Source organism: Equus caballus, chromosome 2 (assembly GCF_041296265.1).
Source record: "Equus caballus isolate H_3958 breed thoroughbred chromosome 2, TB-T2T, whole genome shotgun sequence".
NCBI lineage: Eukaryota > Metazoa > Chordata > Mammalia > Perissodactyla > Equidae > Equus > Equus caballus.
In genome coordinates, this window is record NC_091685.1 from 44,017,263 (window position 1) to 44,032,902 (window position 15,640).

The 15,640-nt window shown below is 43.4% G+C and overlaps 1 protein-coding gene across 2 annotated transcripts in view; it reads left to right on the forward strand.

Moving 5' to 3' along the window:
• Positions 1-2,059: 2,059 nt before the first annotated feature.
• Positions 2,060-15,640, forward strand: part of DNAJC11 (DnaJ heat shock protein family (Hsp40) member C11) — a 66,049-nt gene continuing 52,468 nt past the window's right edge. Inside the window, exon 1 of one of the 2 annotated variants that reach the window (XM_023635866.2) lies at positions 2,060-2,513. In XM_023635866.2, the coding sequence (XP_023491634.1) occupies positions 2,442-2,513 (72 nt within the window). In that variant the 5' untranslated portion in view covers positions 2,060-2,441. Of the gene's footprint in view, positions 2,514-4,976; positions 5,151-15,640 lie in introns of those variants that run through there. The other variant, XM_023635868.2, reaches the window with a different exon arrangement.

Genomic DNA, 15,640 nt, shown 5'->3' on the forward strand with positions numbered 1-15,640 from the left:
GTTATCAGTGCTCCTGAAGGAAAAGGGAGAACAGGCTCTGAATGACAAACAAGCACTAAATCCCAATCTGGACTCAGTGACAAGAGAATAATAAAAAGATGATAGGCAATATTTCCTCCTGAATTATAGAGAAGGGGTGGGATTCAACCCAACAGAAGGGCCTGGGTCAGGCTGCTCACCTCGTCTCTCAGGAGTATACTCAGGAAAAGGGGAAGGATTGAAGGGTTTCCAGTTGAGGTTCCCAGATGCTGCAAAGAAAAATACAGGACATGCGGTGAAATTGGAATTTAAGCTTCCCGAGTGTCTGTGCTAGGAGGCCGAATGCTCTGAAGTCATTCTGAATATGAATGATGGTGGAGGTAAATGTTCTTATATTTACTATTTTAAGATGAGAGAATTCACTAACAGTTATATATACATATATATAATATATACACCCACATACATAGTTATATAAATATATTGTATAAGTATATGAGGCTTTGCTTTACAGCTAAGTTACAAATTGCTTTGCAGCTTTGTCCAATAAAAAGAAAACAAAAGTGCAAGGCAGTGAGTTAACGTGGCCAAGTTTTGTCAGTTGCTCTGGTGTGAGTAGTTTGTTGGGTGTGTGTTAGCTTGTGAATTCGTACTGCTCCTGGTTTATATTATTTTGCCCATCATAGATTAGGGTTTTTGGACGGAAGCAACAAAAGAGCCAATTTCTGAAGTAAATATATTCTCAGGCCTGTGGTGTATCTAAGTTTATTTTTCATTTGTCACAACCGCTTTCCAAGTCACCATAATGCAAAATATCGTGGGCCCAAGAGAGGACAAATGCAGAACATCCCTGAGTCACTATTTATTTTGTGTGAGTGGTGATAAAAACCAGGTCATTCTCAATCATAGAAACACAGACCTGGGCGTTCTGAAACATATGTTATGCTCCGTTTATGTAATTCCTAGAGGCAGTGTTTTCCAAAGCAGAGGGAGGATGGCAAAGAACTCCTCTACCCAACTGAGCATTATGGCCCAATTAATGTCTACAAACCTAAGGAAAAAAGGAATGTCTCAACATTGTAGTTTTTTCCCCCAGCCTCTCTGTAAGAAATTCTTGAAGACCAGCAAATGTCAGCATGCAGTTTAGCCCTAATCACTGCTTCACAAAAGAGAAAAAGGAAAGACCATAAAAAATTGCTGGAATAGCTGATGGAACATGAGTGTCTGTGAAAGCTATTGTGGGGAAGCCTCACACAGCTAAAGAAATAGCTCCTAATTTACAACCTGGGCTGACAGTCTGTTCCAGACTAATTCAACACCCCTGAATAACCCTTCTCAGCACAGCTAAGTGCGTGATGCCAAAAGATCCTAACAGGGCTGGGCAACTTGGAAGGGACCATACACAGACCCAGATGGTGCACATCTGGCCAAAAATTAGGAAGAGAAAGAAATCAACTTCTCAAATCCACAGACAGGTGTTTGGGGCTTCCCAGGAGACCTGCTTAGGAAGGGCAGCAGGGTTGGTTCTAAACTGATTAGTTAAGGAACAACAAACATTCCTGAGAAATAATGAAGGATGGGTACAGGTCAGCATGAACCAAACAGGTGGCAAGAGCAAGGCAGCCCTGCTGTCCACCTTCTCTTGATAACTGCATCATTTCGAAGACATTTAAATTATTTAGGTGATTGTAACCGAGACATCTTTAATAATGCACCAAACAGCAGGCATTAGGTTGAAATCAATTAGACTCTACCGCTAAATTATAAGGTAGAAATTTACAAGCGAACGGCTCTGCGATAGGGGCTGTAGGTACACATGCCTGCCGAAGACTATTATATTAGGAACCAAATGGGTATCGCCTGGTCATTTAAGCAGCAGAAAAATAGCCAGGTCCTCCTAAATATAGGGCAACAATACCAAACGAAAAGGGAGAGGCCCGTTCTCTGGGCAAGGTTCTGCATGGCGAGGAGAAAAGACCAAGAACAATGGAGGCAGGAACAAATTCTATTCCGGAGATTTCCTGTGCAAAGACAAGTCAGCAAGCGGGGCCACGAGGAGCCTCCCGCCCGCGTGGGGCTATTTGGGATCCGGATGTGTCCCGTACTCAGCAGGCGAGACAGGGAGGAGTCGCAGGGGCCCGTCTCTACAGCGCCCAGAGGGTGAAGACCCCAGTTGTGACTACAAACTCTCCCTTTCTAGTCCAGGGAAAGCCCTAGGGGGACCCGGCTGAGCTTTAACTCTGCCAGCGGCACGTGGAGGAGCCCGGGCCCCGGGTGCCGCCCTCAGCCGCGCAGGAGCACAGAGTGCAGGCGCAGTGGTACCGGGCGCGGGCGGCGGCACGACTCCAGACCGCTAGGGGCCGCTGTGGCGCAACAGCGCCGGCTGGCGCTGTCAGGGCCGCGGATCGCCCGTCCCTCTTGAGCACGGCCTTGTCTGTTCGGCGGGGTGAAAGGTTGCGAAGATGGCGACGGCCTTGAGCGAGGAGGAGCTGGACAATGAAGACTATTACTCGTTGCTGAACGTGCGCAGGGAGGTGAGGCCTGCGGCAGGATGCCGTCGGGGCTGAGGCCGGGCCCGGTCGTTCGGGAGGGCCAGGCTGGTGGCGATCGCTTTGTCCCCACCGCGGGCAGCCAGGGTCCGGCTGGGAGGCCGCGTGACCCCGCCCGACGTGCCCTATCGCCGGCCGACCGGGCGGTTCGTGCCGCCCCGATGCTTGCGCCGGGGTTGTCCTGGCCGCCCTCTACCCCTGCTCTCAGCGGCCGGTGTGCCGCATGCGCTGTGTCCAGGCAAGGCCAGAGGCCCCCGGACCCACAGGAGGGCACAGGGTCCCCGACATGGAGGCTGCTGGAGTGGGGGTCGCAGTCCTCCGGGACCGGGTGCCACGCTCGGCTCTCATACTCGTCCTAGCTGGGCGCCGTGTCATTTCCCCTCGACCGGCATGATGGGAACCTGAGTTTCAGGCACCAAGGTCAAGGCCACCAGGGAACCTCCCTGGGGGTCTGTCGGGTCCCCGAGTCTTCCATGGGGACGTCCCGCCTCTGAAGTGTGTCCAGGCTCAGAGGCACGTGTCTTGTGTCTTCTTTTCCCCTGAGCGGCTGTCATGAAATTGAAGGAAGAGTCTCCCGGACATCCAGCCTCAATTCGAAGGCCGCACATTAGGAAGAAGCTCTAAAGCCAGCAAAGAAGTGGTGTCTCGAGCACGGCCTCAGCATGTGCCACCATTTCCCCACGCCAGTGCTCATAGCCTGTTTCGTTACTGAATAAGATAACGCGAGAGAGTCTCACGCTGTGTCTGGCACGTAGTAGGGGTTCAGTAAATTTTCTTTCTTGCTGACTAGACCAGTTGAGAGCGTGAAGGGCAGGAAGGCTTCCAAGGTCAGGTCATAAGGTGGATCGTTTATCTCTAAGCTGCTGGGTTCAGTCTTTCCAGCCCTGCCAGAGAATCCTTAATTCCATCTCTCAGCGTGTCCAGTGATCAGAACTAGACAAGTTTAGCTATCCTAGGCCAAGGTGGTCAAGCATGCTTTGTCAGTAAATGATAGTCTGCATGATGTTACTGTTAGCTGATGTTTTTTGAGCATTTTGTGCAGGGCCACCGTGCTGAATGAACACTTTATATTGTGTAATCTCATGTAATTCTCATGTCAGCCCTTAAAACGGGTATTATGGTAATCCTTGATTTATAGTTGAGGAAACTGAGGCATAGAGAGATTAAGTAATTTGCCCAAAGTCGCACCGCTAGAAAGTACTAGAGCCTGAAATCAGCCCGGGGAAGTCTGACTCTGGGAATTTGGGGAGTTGCAGCTCTTATTAGGCCTCCATGGGGCACCTGGAGATTCTTGTTCTCAGTTTGTGACTAATCAGCAGTAGGTCTTTGGATAAATCACTTCTTTGGCCTTTAGATTCTTTCCCTTTAAATGATGCCATGTAGCTAGTTATTCTTTAAGTTTTCTCCAGTTCTTAGAAACAAAGCAGTAAATGAAACCAGCTTTTCTGAAATCAGTCTTTGTTATCACTCATTTATAATTACCAGTAATTGAGCAGCTATTTTCCCATTTACCAGGCTTACTAAATCTTAGGCAGCTGCAGATGATCAAAAAGATCTGGAATAATTGGCTTGGCCAGAGTCCTAGGTAAACATTGGTCAAAGGTATACCTTGAAACTGCTGGAATTTTAGGGCTTGTCATTATTATTGGACTGATGTGTGGGAGCCAAAGAAATATTTCTTAAAAAAACATTTTGGTTCTCGCAGTGAGTGAAAGCACTTCCCATATTTATGACTGTAAGTGAAATCCCTATGAAACATGACCTCTTGCTGAAGTCACTTCGTGTTGCCTTTGTCAGCAAACTCAGAGTGAAATGTTTCCAGGTGTGGTGCGCAGATTTTATCTATCAGGATTCTCCTAGAAGAGAAACTTTGAAGATAACATCTGCACTTGATATTTACTAGAGGTTTTTCTGTGTGAAATCAGAAATCAACCTGAAGTTGAAATAACATGATTTAGTTGGAGGGAAAGTAGAAGTAGTCTTCTTACATGTGTGGTTGGAAGAAGATAATTACACCTGTTTAGGTGTTTGCTGTCAGCTCCACAGCTTGATGCCATTTAAGCATAAGTGTAGGAAGTGAGATCTTCTTCCCACCAGTACTTCAAAGTACCTTCAAAAGAGTATCTTGAAAACTGTCAGTGTCAGGAAGCTGAGACTTTTCCCTAGGAATTTCAAATGGAACCCACTTGCGACAAAACCAGGGAATTTTATTTAAAAATTTTAGGCATGATACATAATTATAAAAATTGGAGCGATAGAGAAATGTCAAAAATCAGTTAAGAATCTCTTTTCTCAGGTTTCTAACTTTAAAATATTCCCTTAAATTGTATTCCAGAGAGTGAAACAGACAGCTAGACAGAACCACCAAATTCTGCTCTAAACAAGACTCATGATCTTTAATGATTCCCTTTCTCTCGTGTTCTGGATTTCCTGTCTTCCTGTTTACAGAGTGGAGCCATCTGCCTGCCGCACACTGAGGGGAGGGAGTAATGTGTCGTTAACCGGCCGCTCTGAAACCTGATTGGCATCCCTGGGTTAGTTTTACCAGGTGCCTAAAATGTAACTGGTCTGAGATTCTGGGATGATTTTCCAAAATTGACTTGAAGAAAGGATTCCTCAACGGTAAATCAGAGTGAAATTTTCTTGATCTTTATACTTTTTATAGACATTTTAATTAACACATTTTAAACCTAAGTTTTTGCTAAATAATTGGCTAATTTTTACTTCATCAGTTTGTATTACCTTTAAAAGAGTTTCATTTTTACAGAGTGTCATTCAGCAGTGTTTATAACCTGTTTCAAGATCTCTAGTCCCAGCCAGTTTAGACTTAAAGGAGCCAGCCCCTTTTTCAAAGTTTAAACACTTTCGAAAAAAAACAAAGTTGCTAAGTAAAAAATAAACTTAAGTAAAAAAGTTTTTTCCTTGCACTCCATGTGTGGAGGTCCCTGTCGTGGGATCTGCTTACTTCAGTAATGGCCATGAAACTAGAAATACAAAGTCATCACCTACCAATAAAAAGTTTTCCCAAAGTTCCTGTATTTTCATTCTTTCCCTGTTACAGGGTACGTTGTTCTTTCTCTAGTTTTTGGTTGTCTGGGATTCTTTGGTTGCAGGTCACAGCCACAGAGTGGGGCTAAACATTCGAGTTTAGATTGCAGATGGAAGGAAAGGGCTAGAGCAGTGGAGGAAGGGCTCTTGGTCACTGTCAGGCTTGACCTAGGGGGCAGAGTCACCCAAGTCTCCAACCAGGACCACTCAGCCAGGTGCACACCCAAGTCCCTAAAGTGGTGAAGTACTGTGTGCTTGTTCAGTCATTGCTTATCTGACCTCGTGGTGGGCAGGTAATGTAGTCTTAATGAGGGATATAAAGATGGGTCTGAGGTCATTCCTTCGGTGCGTTTCTCATTTACTACATTGTGCTCAAAGTTTGATATTCCCAACAGTGACCTCACTTAAAATGTTTACATGGGGCAAGTAATGCTAAGCCTTGGTTGTCCAAAAACCTCATCACATTCCTAAGGTGTCCTGTAAGTGAAGAGGCTGAGGAGCTGGGTCATTAGGTGTGGGAGTTTCAGCCCCACACTTGGGTGACCTTGAACGAGTCATTTAACCTCTCAGAGTCTCCATTTATCTGCAGCAGTTACTGACGGTAGACGGATACAACACTGTAGGGCTTTGCAGCCGGAGAGTCCTGTATTCAGATCCCAGTACTGTCCTGGGAGTTTCTAGGCTAGTAGTTTAATCTTTCTGTTCTCTGTTTTCTTCGATATTGAAAGGTAGGTGACAGGAAATAATGTACCAAGCACTTACTGTGAGCCAGGATGTTGTGTTTGGGAGGGTCGCAGTGTACTGAGGATATATATCAAGTGCCTGGTGTTAAGTAGGGGTTCAGTTAATATTTATTGTTGTTCATGAATTTTGATAAGCATGAGGTTTTTCTTACTTAAAAAAGACATACATGTACATAGAAAGCTTTGGTATGCTTCATCCTGTCTAAATTTGCTGTCCATCTAGTGTATTAATAAAAAAGTGCCAGAATTTAAGCTAAGTACTAGGTTATGAGTTCCTAAAGCTTTCTTTGCTTTTTCTGTTCAAAATACCGAGTTTGTTGTCTTCAAAAGACAGTTATCTCTGAGCTCTGCTTTCTGCAGGGTCATGAGTTTGACTTGGGGGGCAATAGTTCCTGGAAGCTGGGGCTAAGCACGGGAGTAGGCTGCAGAGCCAGGGATAATCCAGAAAGACAGCGCCTGGGCTAAAGGCAGAGAAGGACCCGAAGAGAGAGTCGTTGTGAGCTGTCAGCTTTGCAGGGGCCAGGCAAGGAGGGGAGGACCTCATCAGAGGCAAAGGTTCTGCCGCTGGCAACAAGAAGACAGAGCACTGGGGGTCAGGAGGATGCCCAGGTGGAGCTCAGAGAGGCTTAGGGGGTGGGGGCCTGGGAGGGGATTGTCTTGCCTGTGGATGAGGAGGGAGCTGTTAGAACACCCAGCTAGTTCCAATGTCATCTCATAATGTGATTAGCAAACACCATGAGGTTAAATTTAAAAATCTGTTTTCTTTAATGAACCATAAGCTAGTTATTACCTTTCTGCTTTGGGCATTTCAAACAATCGCTTCTTGAAATTTTAATGCTCTAGTTCTGCATTATCTACCAAAATATGTCTTTTTTTCCTTTTTGCTTTCTTAAAGAGAATTCAATTGAAAGCGTTTATATTTGCCATGAGTTCAGTAATAAAACAATGAGAAGACGGTGTGGGACAGGCAAGCAGCATGGTTTGCTTGGGTATGGGATTTTAGTGTTTACTTTTATTAAACTTTCATTTTAATTTTACTTATGTATTTTATTTATACCCTACCTTGTTTAAGAAAGGATTTAAGACAACCAACTGAGATGAACAAATAAAATAGCATAAATATTTAAAAGGGGGCACCAAAAAAGACCGTTGGGAATGTTGCTGCTTTATCACCCACACTATGGCACGGGGATCACGCAGATCCCACTCCCGTGAAGAAGCTCGGAGCTTGAAGTGGGACCTCCTCCGAGACAGTAGGCTGCTGGCTGGATCCTGTTTGGCTCTTGGAGTGTTGGAACCGCTTCTGCATGCGATGAGTGCATAGTGTTCCCTCCCTAGTTTGCAGCAGCCAGAACATTCTTCAGTAGTAAAATGCCAACAGACATCAACCACAAGAAGTCTGCAAGAGTGGGCAGGATGTAACAGATGGACACGGATGAGAGAAAGTATAAGGTCAGGCTTTTAGGGGAAAAATAAGCCAAACTCTTGATTTGAAGATAGGATCTGAACCATCAGTTTTGACCCAGAAAGGAACTTGAGCTCATTTCCCTAAGACTCTGGCCTTAGGGCACCAAACACATGGACATGACCAGGAAGAGAAATGAAAACAAAATTGTAGAATGATAGGAAAATATTCCCAAGCCCTCGGAATGACTTTTGATCAGGAATCAGAATTTCTGCTCCTTTGGCTCCCTGGTTCTCTCGCGCTGCTGTCAGCAGAAATGCACTGGAGGCAGGATTCCCATCTGCCCCATAAACCTTAAAGGTGACCTGGGCCCTGCCTTTTCTCTTTTATAGTATTTAGAGTTCTGTTGTTACTGATCGCCTAATCCTTTTTCAAATTTATATTGCCATCTGGGGGTTATGAGTTCTGTACATTTTGTAAGTTTTTTCCTTCTAAGTAGAACTTAAGTTTCAAAGGTTATTCCTGGTTGTAGAAACTTGGAATTGTTTGATCAACCTCCTGTTTAGCTTTTGTGACTTATTCATGATTTGATTGTTTCTCTCAAGCCCACGTTTCCAGAGTGAAGAGGCCTGAAATGGCCATAGGAGGCTTACTTCCAAGATTGTGTGAAATATAGTGCATCCACCTAACGCCTACACTCACCAAAAGTGTGCTGAGCTCAGGGGTTGTGGAAAAGGAAACCACTGAGCCCAGTGCCTTGCATGTTAAGCACCTATGAGCATTTGTTGGTGATTGTTTGAAAAGGCCAAAGATGATGGTGGAGCTTTGAATGGGGTCAGTGGCTTAAAGAGCAAAGCCCTTGAAGTCAGGTCTGAGTTTGACTTTCTAGCAGCCTGATCTGGGACGAGTTACTTAACCTCTCTGAGCCTGTTTCTTCATCCATAAAATCCAGACGATAATTTTACTGTCATAGAGCTGTTGGGAGAATTAAGCGAGAATGCATATAAGTGCTTAGCATAGTAATGGGCATATTATTATGTAAAGTAAATGCCAGTATATTTTTATTAGTATCATGAGCATAAAAGTTAATAAGGAATGCTCTTACCGATTTGTCTGAGTTCTTTGTATAATTTGGATGAGTCCTTGTCTGATAGATGTATTGTAAGTATCTATTCCCTCTCTGTAGGTTGCCTTTCATGCTCATAAGGGTACCTGTTCAATAACCGAAGCTTTGGGGCTGGCCCTGTGGTCAAGTGGTTGAGTTCACGTGTTGCACTTCGGCAGCCCAGGGTTTCGCTCGTTCACATCCTGGGCACGGACATGGCGCCGCTCATCGGGCCACACTGAGGCGGTGTCCTACATGCCACAACTAGAGGGACTCACAGCGAAGATATACAGCTATGTATGGAGGAATTTGGGGCAAAAAAAGAAAAAATTGAAGTTTGATTTGAGCCAGGCTACATAAGTTGTTAATTTCTAGCCAGCTTTTGAGTCAGGGGTCCATAATCAGGTAAACTCCCATTTTAGACAAGTCATTTAATCTTTTTGATCCTCACTGTTTTTATCTCTAAAATGGAGGTTCTAATACCAACTTCAAGATGGTTTGTGAGTATTAAAGTGTTTAATTCCTGGGGCTGGCCCAGTGGCTTAGTGGTTAAGTTGGTACACTCCGCTTCGGTGGCCCAGGTCACAGGTTGGAGTCCTGGGCGTGGACCTATGCACCACTCATCAAGCCATGCTGTGGCAGCATTCCACATACGAAATAGAGGAAGATTGGCACAGATGTTAGCTCAAGGACAGTCTTCCTCAAGCAAAAAGAGGAAGATTGGCAATAGATGTTGACTTGGCACCACTGTTCCTCACCAAAAAAAAAGTATTCCTCATTTAATGAGGAAATATCAGTGGAAGTATTTTGTGCTATAAATCTATGCAAGTGCATTTGTGACACCATTGACAGCCTTGAAATCTCCTTCAGCTTCTGTGATCTTCTCGGTCCTCCTTTCTTACCTTGCCAGGTGCTCATTCTCTGTCCTCCTTAGAATTTCCGCAGGTTCAGTCCTCATGAGGTTGGCTCTTTTTAAAATGTCTCACTTCAGCCCTACATCTCTATCTGCCTTCTGGGCATTATGCTTGGTTGTCAAATTCACCTTCCCTCCAAGCCTGACTGCCTCCCAGTTTCTCCCTAACTCATGCTTTCGAGCCAAAAAACCTGGGATACTCTTTGATTTTTCTTTTGCATATAGTATTGAGCCCCTTTCAACTGTCCCATAGATCCATTCGGTCCGCGAATCCTCTGGACTCCCACGGCTCTGATCCCTTCATTTCCATTTCACCTTCTAGGATATTGACTGCCCTCACAGCCTCAACCCTACATTTCTGCTGTAGTTTTCTTCAGATCTCTCTGGTTTTGATTTGTGTCAGTTTTAATCAGGCTGTACCAAATTAATATTAATATTATATTAATATATAATTATAATAATATTAATATAATGTAATAACTGATCACATTATTTCCCTGCCCAGGAACCTTTCATGACTTCCTGTTGTTTACTGGGCAAGGGTCAAACTCTTGGCTCCATTTTTATTTTTTATTTATTGGCTCCATTTTTAAAGCCCCTTATAAATTAGATGTTTTATTTGTTTTCTGCCTCCCTTGTGGTGGTGTTCTGCCTTCTTCCACTGCGAAGCCAGCTCCCGGTGGTCAGGGACGGTGGCTGTCTAACTCACCATTATGTCCCTAGCACAGTGCGGGCACATACAGGTACTTACCAAATGTTTACTGAATGAATGAGCAGGTGGATGGATGTCCGAATTAATGACTTGCCTACTTCCTCCCTACTTAGAGTCCTTTACTCCTATCAGTTTGGTCAGCGTTCTGTCTCTCTGTCCCCAATACTGGCCTGTTTCCTCAGGGTGTTCTTTTTCTCTGAAATGCACCAGCCTGTCTTGGATACTGAAACAACTCAAAGTCCACCTTTTGCATTCCCATTTAGATCCCACTGCCTCTATGAAGTTTTCTTTGCATTCTGACTGCCCTGAACTTATTTCTGCACCATTAATATTAGCATTTCTGTTTTATATTGTCTAGTTAAACCCATGTGTGTGTGTGTTTTTTAGGGAAAACACCCCCCCCCCCCCCCAGGTTGTAATCTCCTTGAGGGCAGGGACCATATTGTACTTCCTTTGTACTTCCTGCTGTGCTTAGAGCAGGTTGGGCATTCAGGAGACGTACTGACTTGAAGTGATAACGTATTTGCTGACACCTTACTCCCCTTGTCTGGGTGCATTTTGTGAAATGCTGTATTTTTGAGGAGGACATTGTAATTTTGGCAGCAAATCATTCTAGAGGACTTCATTGGAAGGAGTTTATCAATTATCAATTTGGTAATTCTATATCTTTACTTACAAACGTCATCTAAAGTCAGGTACAAGAGGAAGAGAGCAAATTCAAACACGTGCCTTTACGCTCAGGCCCAGAGTAAGCCAAGGCTGGTGGAGCCTCAGTCCGAGACTGACATTCGTGCTAGAAGAGGAAAGAACAGCTTTCCCTGCTGGGCTTGTCCTTTTTCATCTGGCAGATATTGATTATTTTCCTCCTATGTTTCTTTATTGCAGTGGGAAAAGGTTAATTGTTTATCTTTTGTACTAGCACCAGTAGTGATATTTGTAAACGTAAATAAGTTTCAGGTGAATTAAATTTCCTTTTGTACAGTTCTTTTTCTTTTTTCAGTTAATAGTGCTGAATTTTTACGCTAACATAGGTTAGTCTCATTGAAACCCTATTCTACTTGAGATGCTCCTTGCAAAGATGGGTCAGGCAGAATGAGGCAGTACAGTCTGCCTCGCGCTCAACGTTGAGGGTGAGTCCACACGCATCGTTGGAGTCTCTTACTGTTTGTGAAGGAAGCCCATGTATAGGAACTTCTTTCCAGACCCTCTGAAGATGTTCCACATGGAAATGAGAAGGGCAGAGGTCTGTGTTGAACAGGGAAATAGCGTCGCAGGATGGCAGGGCTGCGTATGAGAGCAGTTTTATTGTGTGATGCTTTACACTGTGTAGTGGGAACCTTTACGAAATGAAGTAGGACGTGTTTTCAAGTCCAGCTCAGATTGTGTTTTAGCGCCTGATGAGTGAGTGGCTTAGTCTGTTAGTATAATCAGTGTCTACTCAGTGACCCCAAATCATCTGTAGCACGCCTTCTCTTCGTGAAACAGCTCTTACTCAGCACAAAGTACACATGCTGTCTTGGTCTAAATTAGCTCTGAAATCTGCCCTTTCCTTTAAATTGTGTGAGCACCAAGTGTCATAAAAAATTATAGGTTTTTATTAGCTGGTGCAGTTTATTTCAATCAAATTGTTGTGGAACATATGGACAGTAATGAATCTTCAATTGTGGTAGTTAGGCAAACTTCCCAAAATCCAATAGGATATAGTTTGTGGAGTCTTAGTTGCTGAAAACAGCAAGGTAGATATAGCCGGAAAGTTTGAACTTGAAATGATAGCCTTCAGCAACAAAAACCCTGATGGCTTTGCTGTTCCTAAAATGAATGTAAGTGTGAGGTATTATTGAGTCATTGCTTTCAGGCTCTATTTCGTCTTCAAAGTATTGAATTCAATATCATCATTGTGGTAGGTGTGGGTGCTGTACACCAGACGTTGGTTCTTTGCCTGCCCGGCATGTGATGGAACTGCATTTCCTTGTCCCCTAGTGGCTGAGGGAGGCCCTGTGTCTAGTTCTAGCCAGTGATAGGAGTGGAAGTGATGTGTGTCACGCTCAGGCTGAGCCCTTTCAATGCCTGTGTGAGCCAGAGGGTCTCATGCTCTTCCCTCTGCCTCGGTGACTAGCATTGCTTCTAAAGGGTGGCTGCTCTGTCAGCCTGGGACCTAAGGACATTGCCAAGCAGAGTGCTAGATGACTTGAGACGAACATATGAAGTGAGGGAGAAATAAACCTTTGGAATTTTGGGGTTGCTTGTTACCACAGTATTATCTAACCTAGAAATTCTCGAACTTTGATGTCAAGACCCCTTTAGATTCTTAAATTATTGAGGACCCCAAAGAGCTTTCGTTTATGTGGGTTATAGCTATCGATATTTAATTAGAAATTAAAACTGAATAACTGATAAAATGTTGTAAAACAAGGCACAAAGTGTACTACTTGTGTTTCAGCATAGGCACAAGGCAGACTTAAGGATTTCAGAATACCTGTGTGTTGGAAAATAATGAAGTTACAGATATACAGATATCATAGCAGATATAACAAAGATAGCTAGTCAGTACACAGTAAAAGAACTGAGAACCAATCGAGCTAATTTCTTTTTTTTTTTTAAAGATTGGCACCTGAGCTAACAACTGTTGCCAATCTATTTTTTTTCCTTTCTGCTTTTTCTTCCCAAATCCCCCCAGTACATAGTTGTATATTTTAGTTGTGGGTCATTCCAGTTGTGGCACGTGGGACGCCACCTCAACATGGCCTGATGGGTGGTGCCATGTCCGCGCCCAGAATCCGAACCAGTGAAACCCCGGGCCGCCGCAGCAGAGTGTGTGAACTTAACCACTCGGCCACGGGGCCAGCCCCTCAAGCTAATTTCTGAAAACTTTTGTATTTGTACTCTAAAACTACTACCTTAGAAATTTCTAGAAAACATACGGATACATAAGTACTACACATTTCATTAACCATCAGAACAGTGATGTCATCACACATCATGTAGCTTCAAGAAAATCCCATTATACATTAATGAGGAAAAGGCAAATAACAGCTTAGTTTTATTATGAGAATAGTTTTGACATGTGAACCCTCTAAAAGGGTCTCAGGGATTCCCAGGGGCCCCACACCACACTTGAGAACCACTGACTTGGCCTGTGCTGACCAATACAATCATGGTTCAGACAGACTGGTGTTCCTCACATTTTAGCTTACTTTGTTAAGTGAAGATGGAAAATAAAAGCAGAGTGGCAGTGTGCTCTTTGAATATGTGCTACCACATTGATTCCAGAGATGGTCTCCATCACTAGAATTTAAATAAGTGAAAATGTGGCAACTTCTTCAGTTGTTAAGGAAAGCGAATGTGATGAAATTGGAGTTAGGAGACTTTTCTAAGTATGGTACCTCAGCAGAAATCAGAAAAGAGACAGTTGGGGCCTGGTCCAGTGGCATAGTGGTTATTAAGTTCATGCACTCTGCTTCAGGGCCTGGGGTTCTCAGGTTTGGGTCCCGGGCACGGACCTATACCACTTGTCAAGCCACGCTGTGGCAGCGTCCCACATACAAAATAGAGGGAGATTGGCACAGATGTTAGCTCAGTGACAATCTTCCCCACCAAGAAAAAAAGAAAGAAAAAAGAGGGAGACGGTTGATAAGTTTAATTTTGTAAAAATGAGAAATTAAAAAGAAAAAGATGAATACCCTATATAGGAAAACAATACGAAGGAAATGAATAGGTTATTTCATAAAAGAAGAAATCTAAAATGCAAATAAATGAAAAAATGTTCACCCTCACTAGTAAAAAAACAAAAGCAATTTAAGACAAGGTACTCTTTTTTTGTCTGCCAGATTGACAAAGGTTTTTTTCTTTTTCATGGTGGTACTCAGTGCTGATGAGATGACAGCGCATTAGCCCACCCAGCCAGGAGACAGGAGGCTTATTTCCTGGAGAAGGCCAACCAGAGAGTCTTCAGAGCCTGGACACAGGCACAGTAGGGGCAAGAGTGGCAGCCTAACAAAAACAGGGAATGCCTGAGAGTTTACACCCTGCAATGGGGAGACTTCCAGCTTTTTCCATTTGTTCTCTGGGCTCTTCCCTGAAGAAACTAACCAGTCAGGGAGAAAAGACTGCTCAGTGAAACTTCCAGGTCCCTTTGCAGGTGTTTCAGAGGAGCTCATCAGATAACAAGGCCTCTTCACACATACAGAGCTTCCAAATAGCTTTTTAGTATTTTACTATTAAGTATAAAGGGATTGCAAAAAAACATCAGATGTTTGAAGGACGGCTCCAACTTGAAGTTCTAAGATCATGCAGACAGCAAGGAGAAACTAGAAGAGAGCAGACAGTGCAGGGAGTTCAAAAAGAAGGTTGTCCTCAGAGAGGTAAGGCATTATATGTAAGAAATAAGAATAAGGTGATACTTTATAAATAAATATATAAAAAAGGAGCTCTTGGAAATTAAAAATAAGATAACAGAAATAAGGAATTCTATAGAAGAGTTGGAAGATAAACATGAGGAAATCTCCACAAAAATAAAATTTAAGAATTTTGTACTATCGTAAATGGAACTGTTCTTAATTTACTTTTCAGATTGTTCATTGTTAGTGTTTAGGAATGCAGCTAATTTTTGTGTGTTGACTTTGTATCCTACAACTTTGCTGAATTCATTTATTAGCTCTAACAGGTGTTTTGGTGTGGACTCTTTAGAGTTTTCTTCATATGAGATCATGTCATCTATGAATAGAGATCAGTTTACTTCTTCCTTTCCAATTTGGATATCTTTTATTTCTTTTTCTTACGCAGTTGCCCTGGCTGGGACTTCCAGTACTATGTTGAATAGAAGTGATGAGAGCAGACATCCTTCCATTGTTCCTGATCTTAGAGGAAAAGGTTTCAGTCTGCCACTGTTGAATCTGATGTTCCCTGTAGGTTTGTCTTTCGTTGTAAGAGTTCTTTGTGGCTTTTATTATGCTGAAGTAGTTTCCTTCTCTTTCTGGTTTGTTGAGTGTTTTTATCACGAAAGGGTGTTGAATTTTGTCAGATTCTTTTTCTGCATCACTTGAGATGATCGTGTGAGGTTGTTTCCATCATTTTCTTAATGTTATATACTATATGGGTTGATTTCATATGTTGAACTATCCTTGCATTCCAGGAATAAATCCCACTTGGTCATGATGTATAAACCTTTTAATAAGCTGTTGATTTCT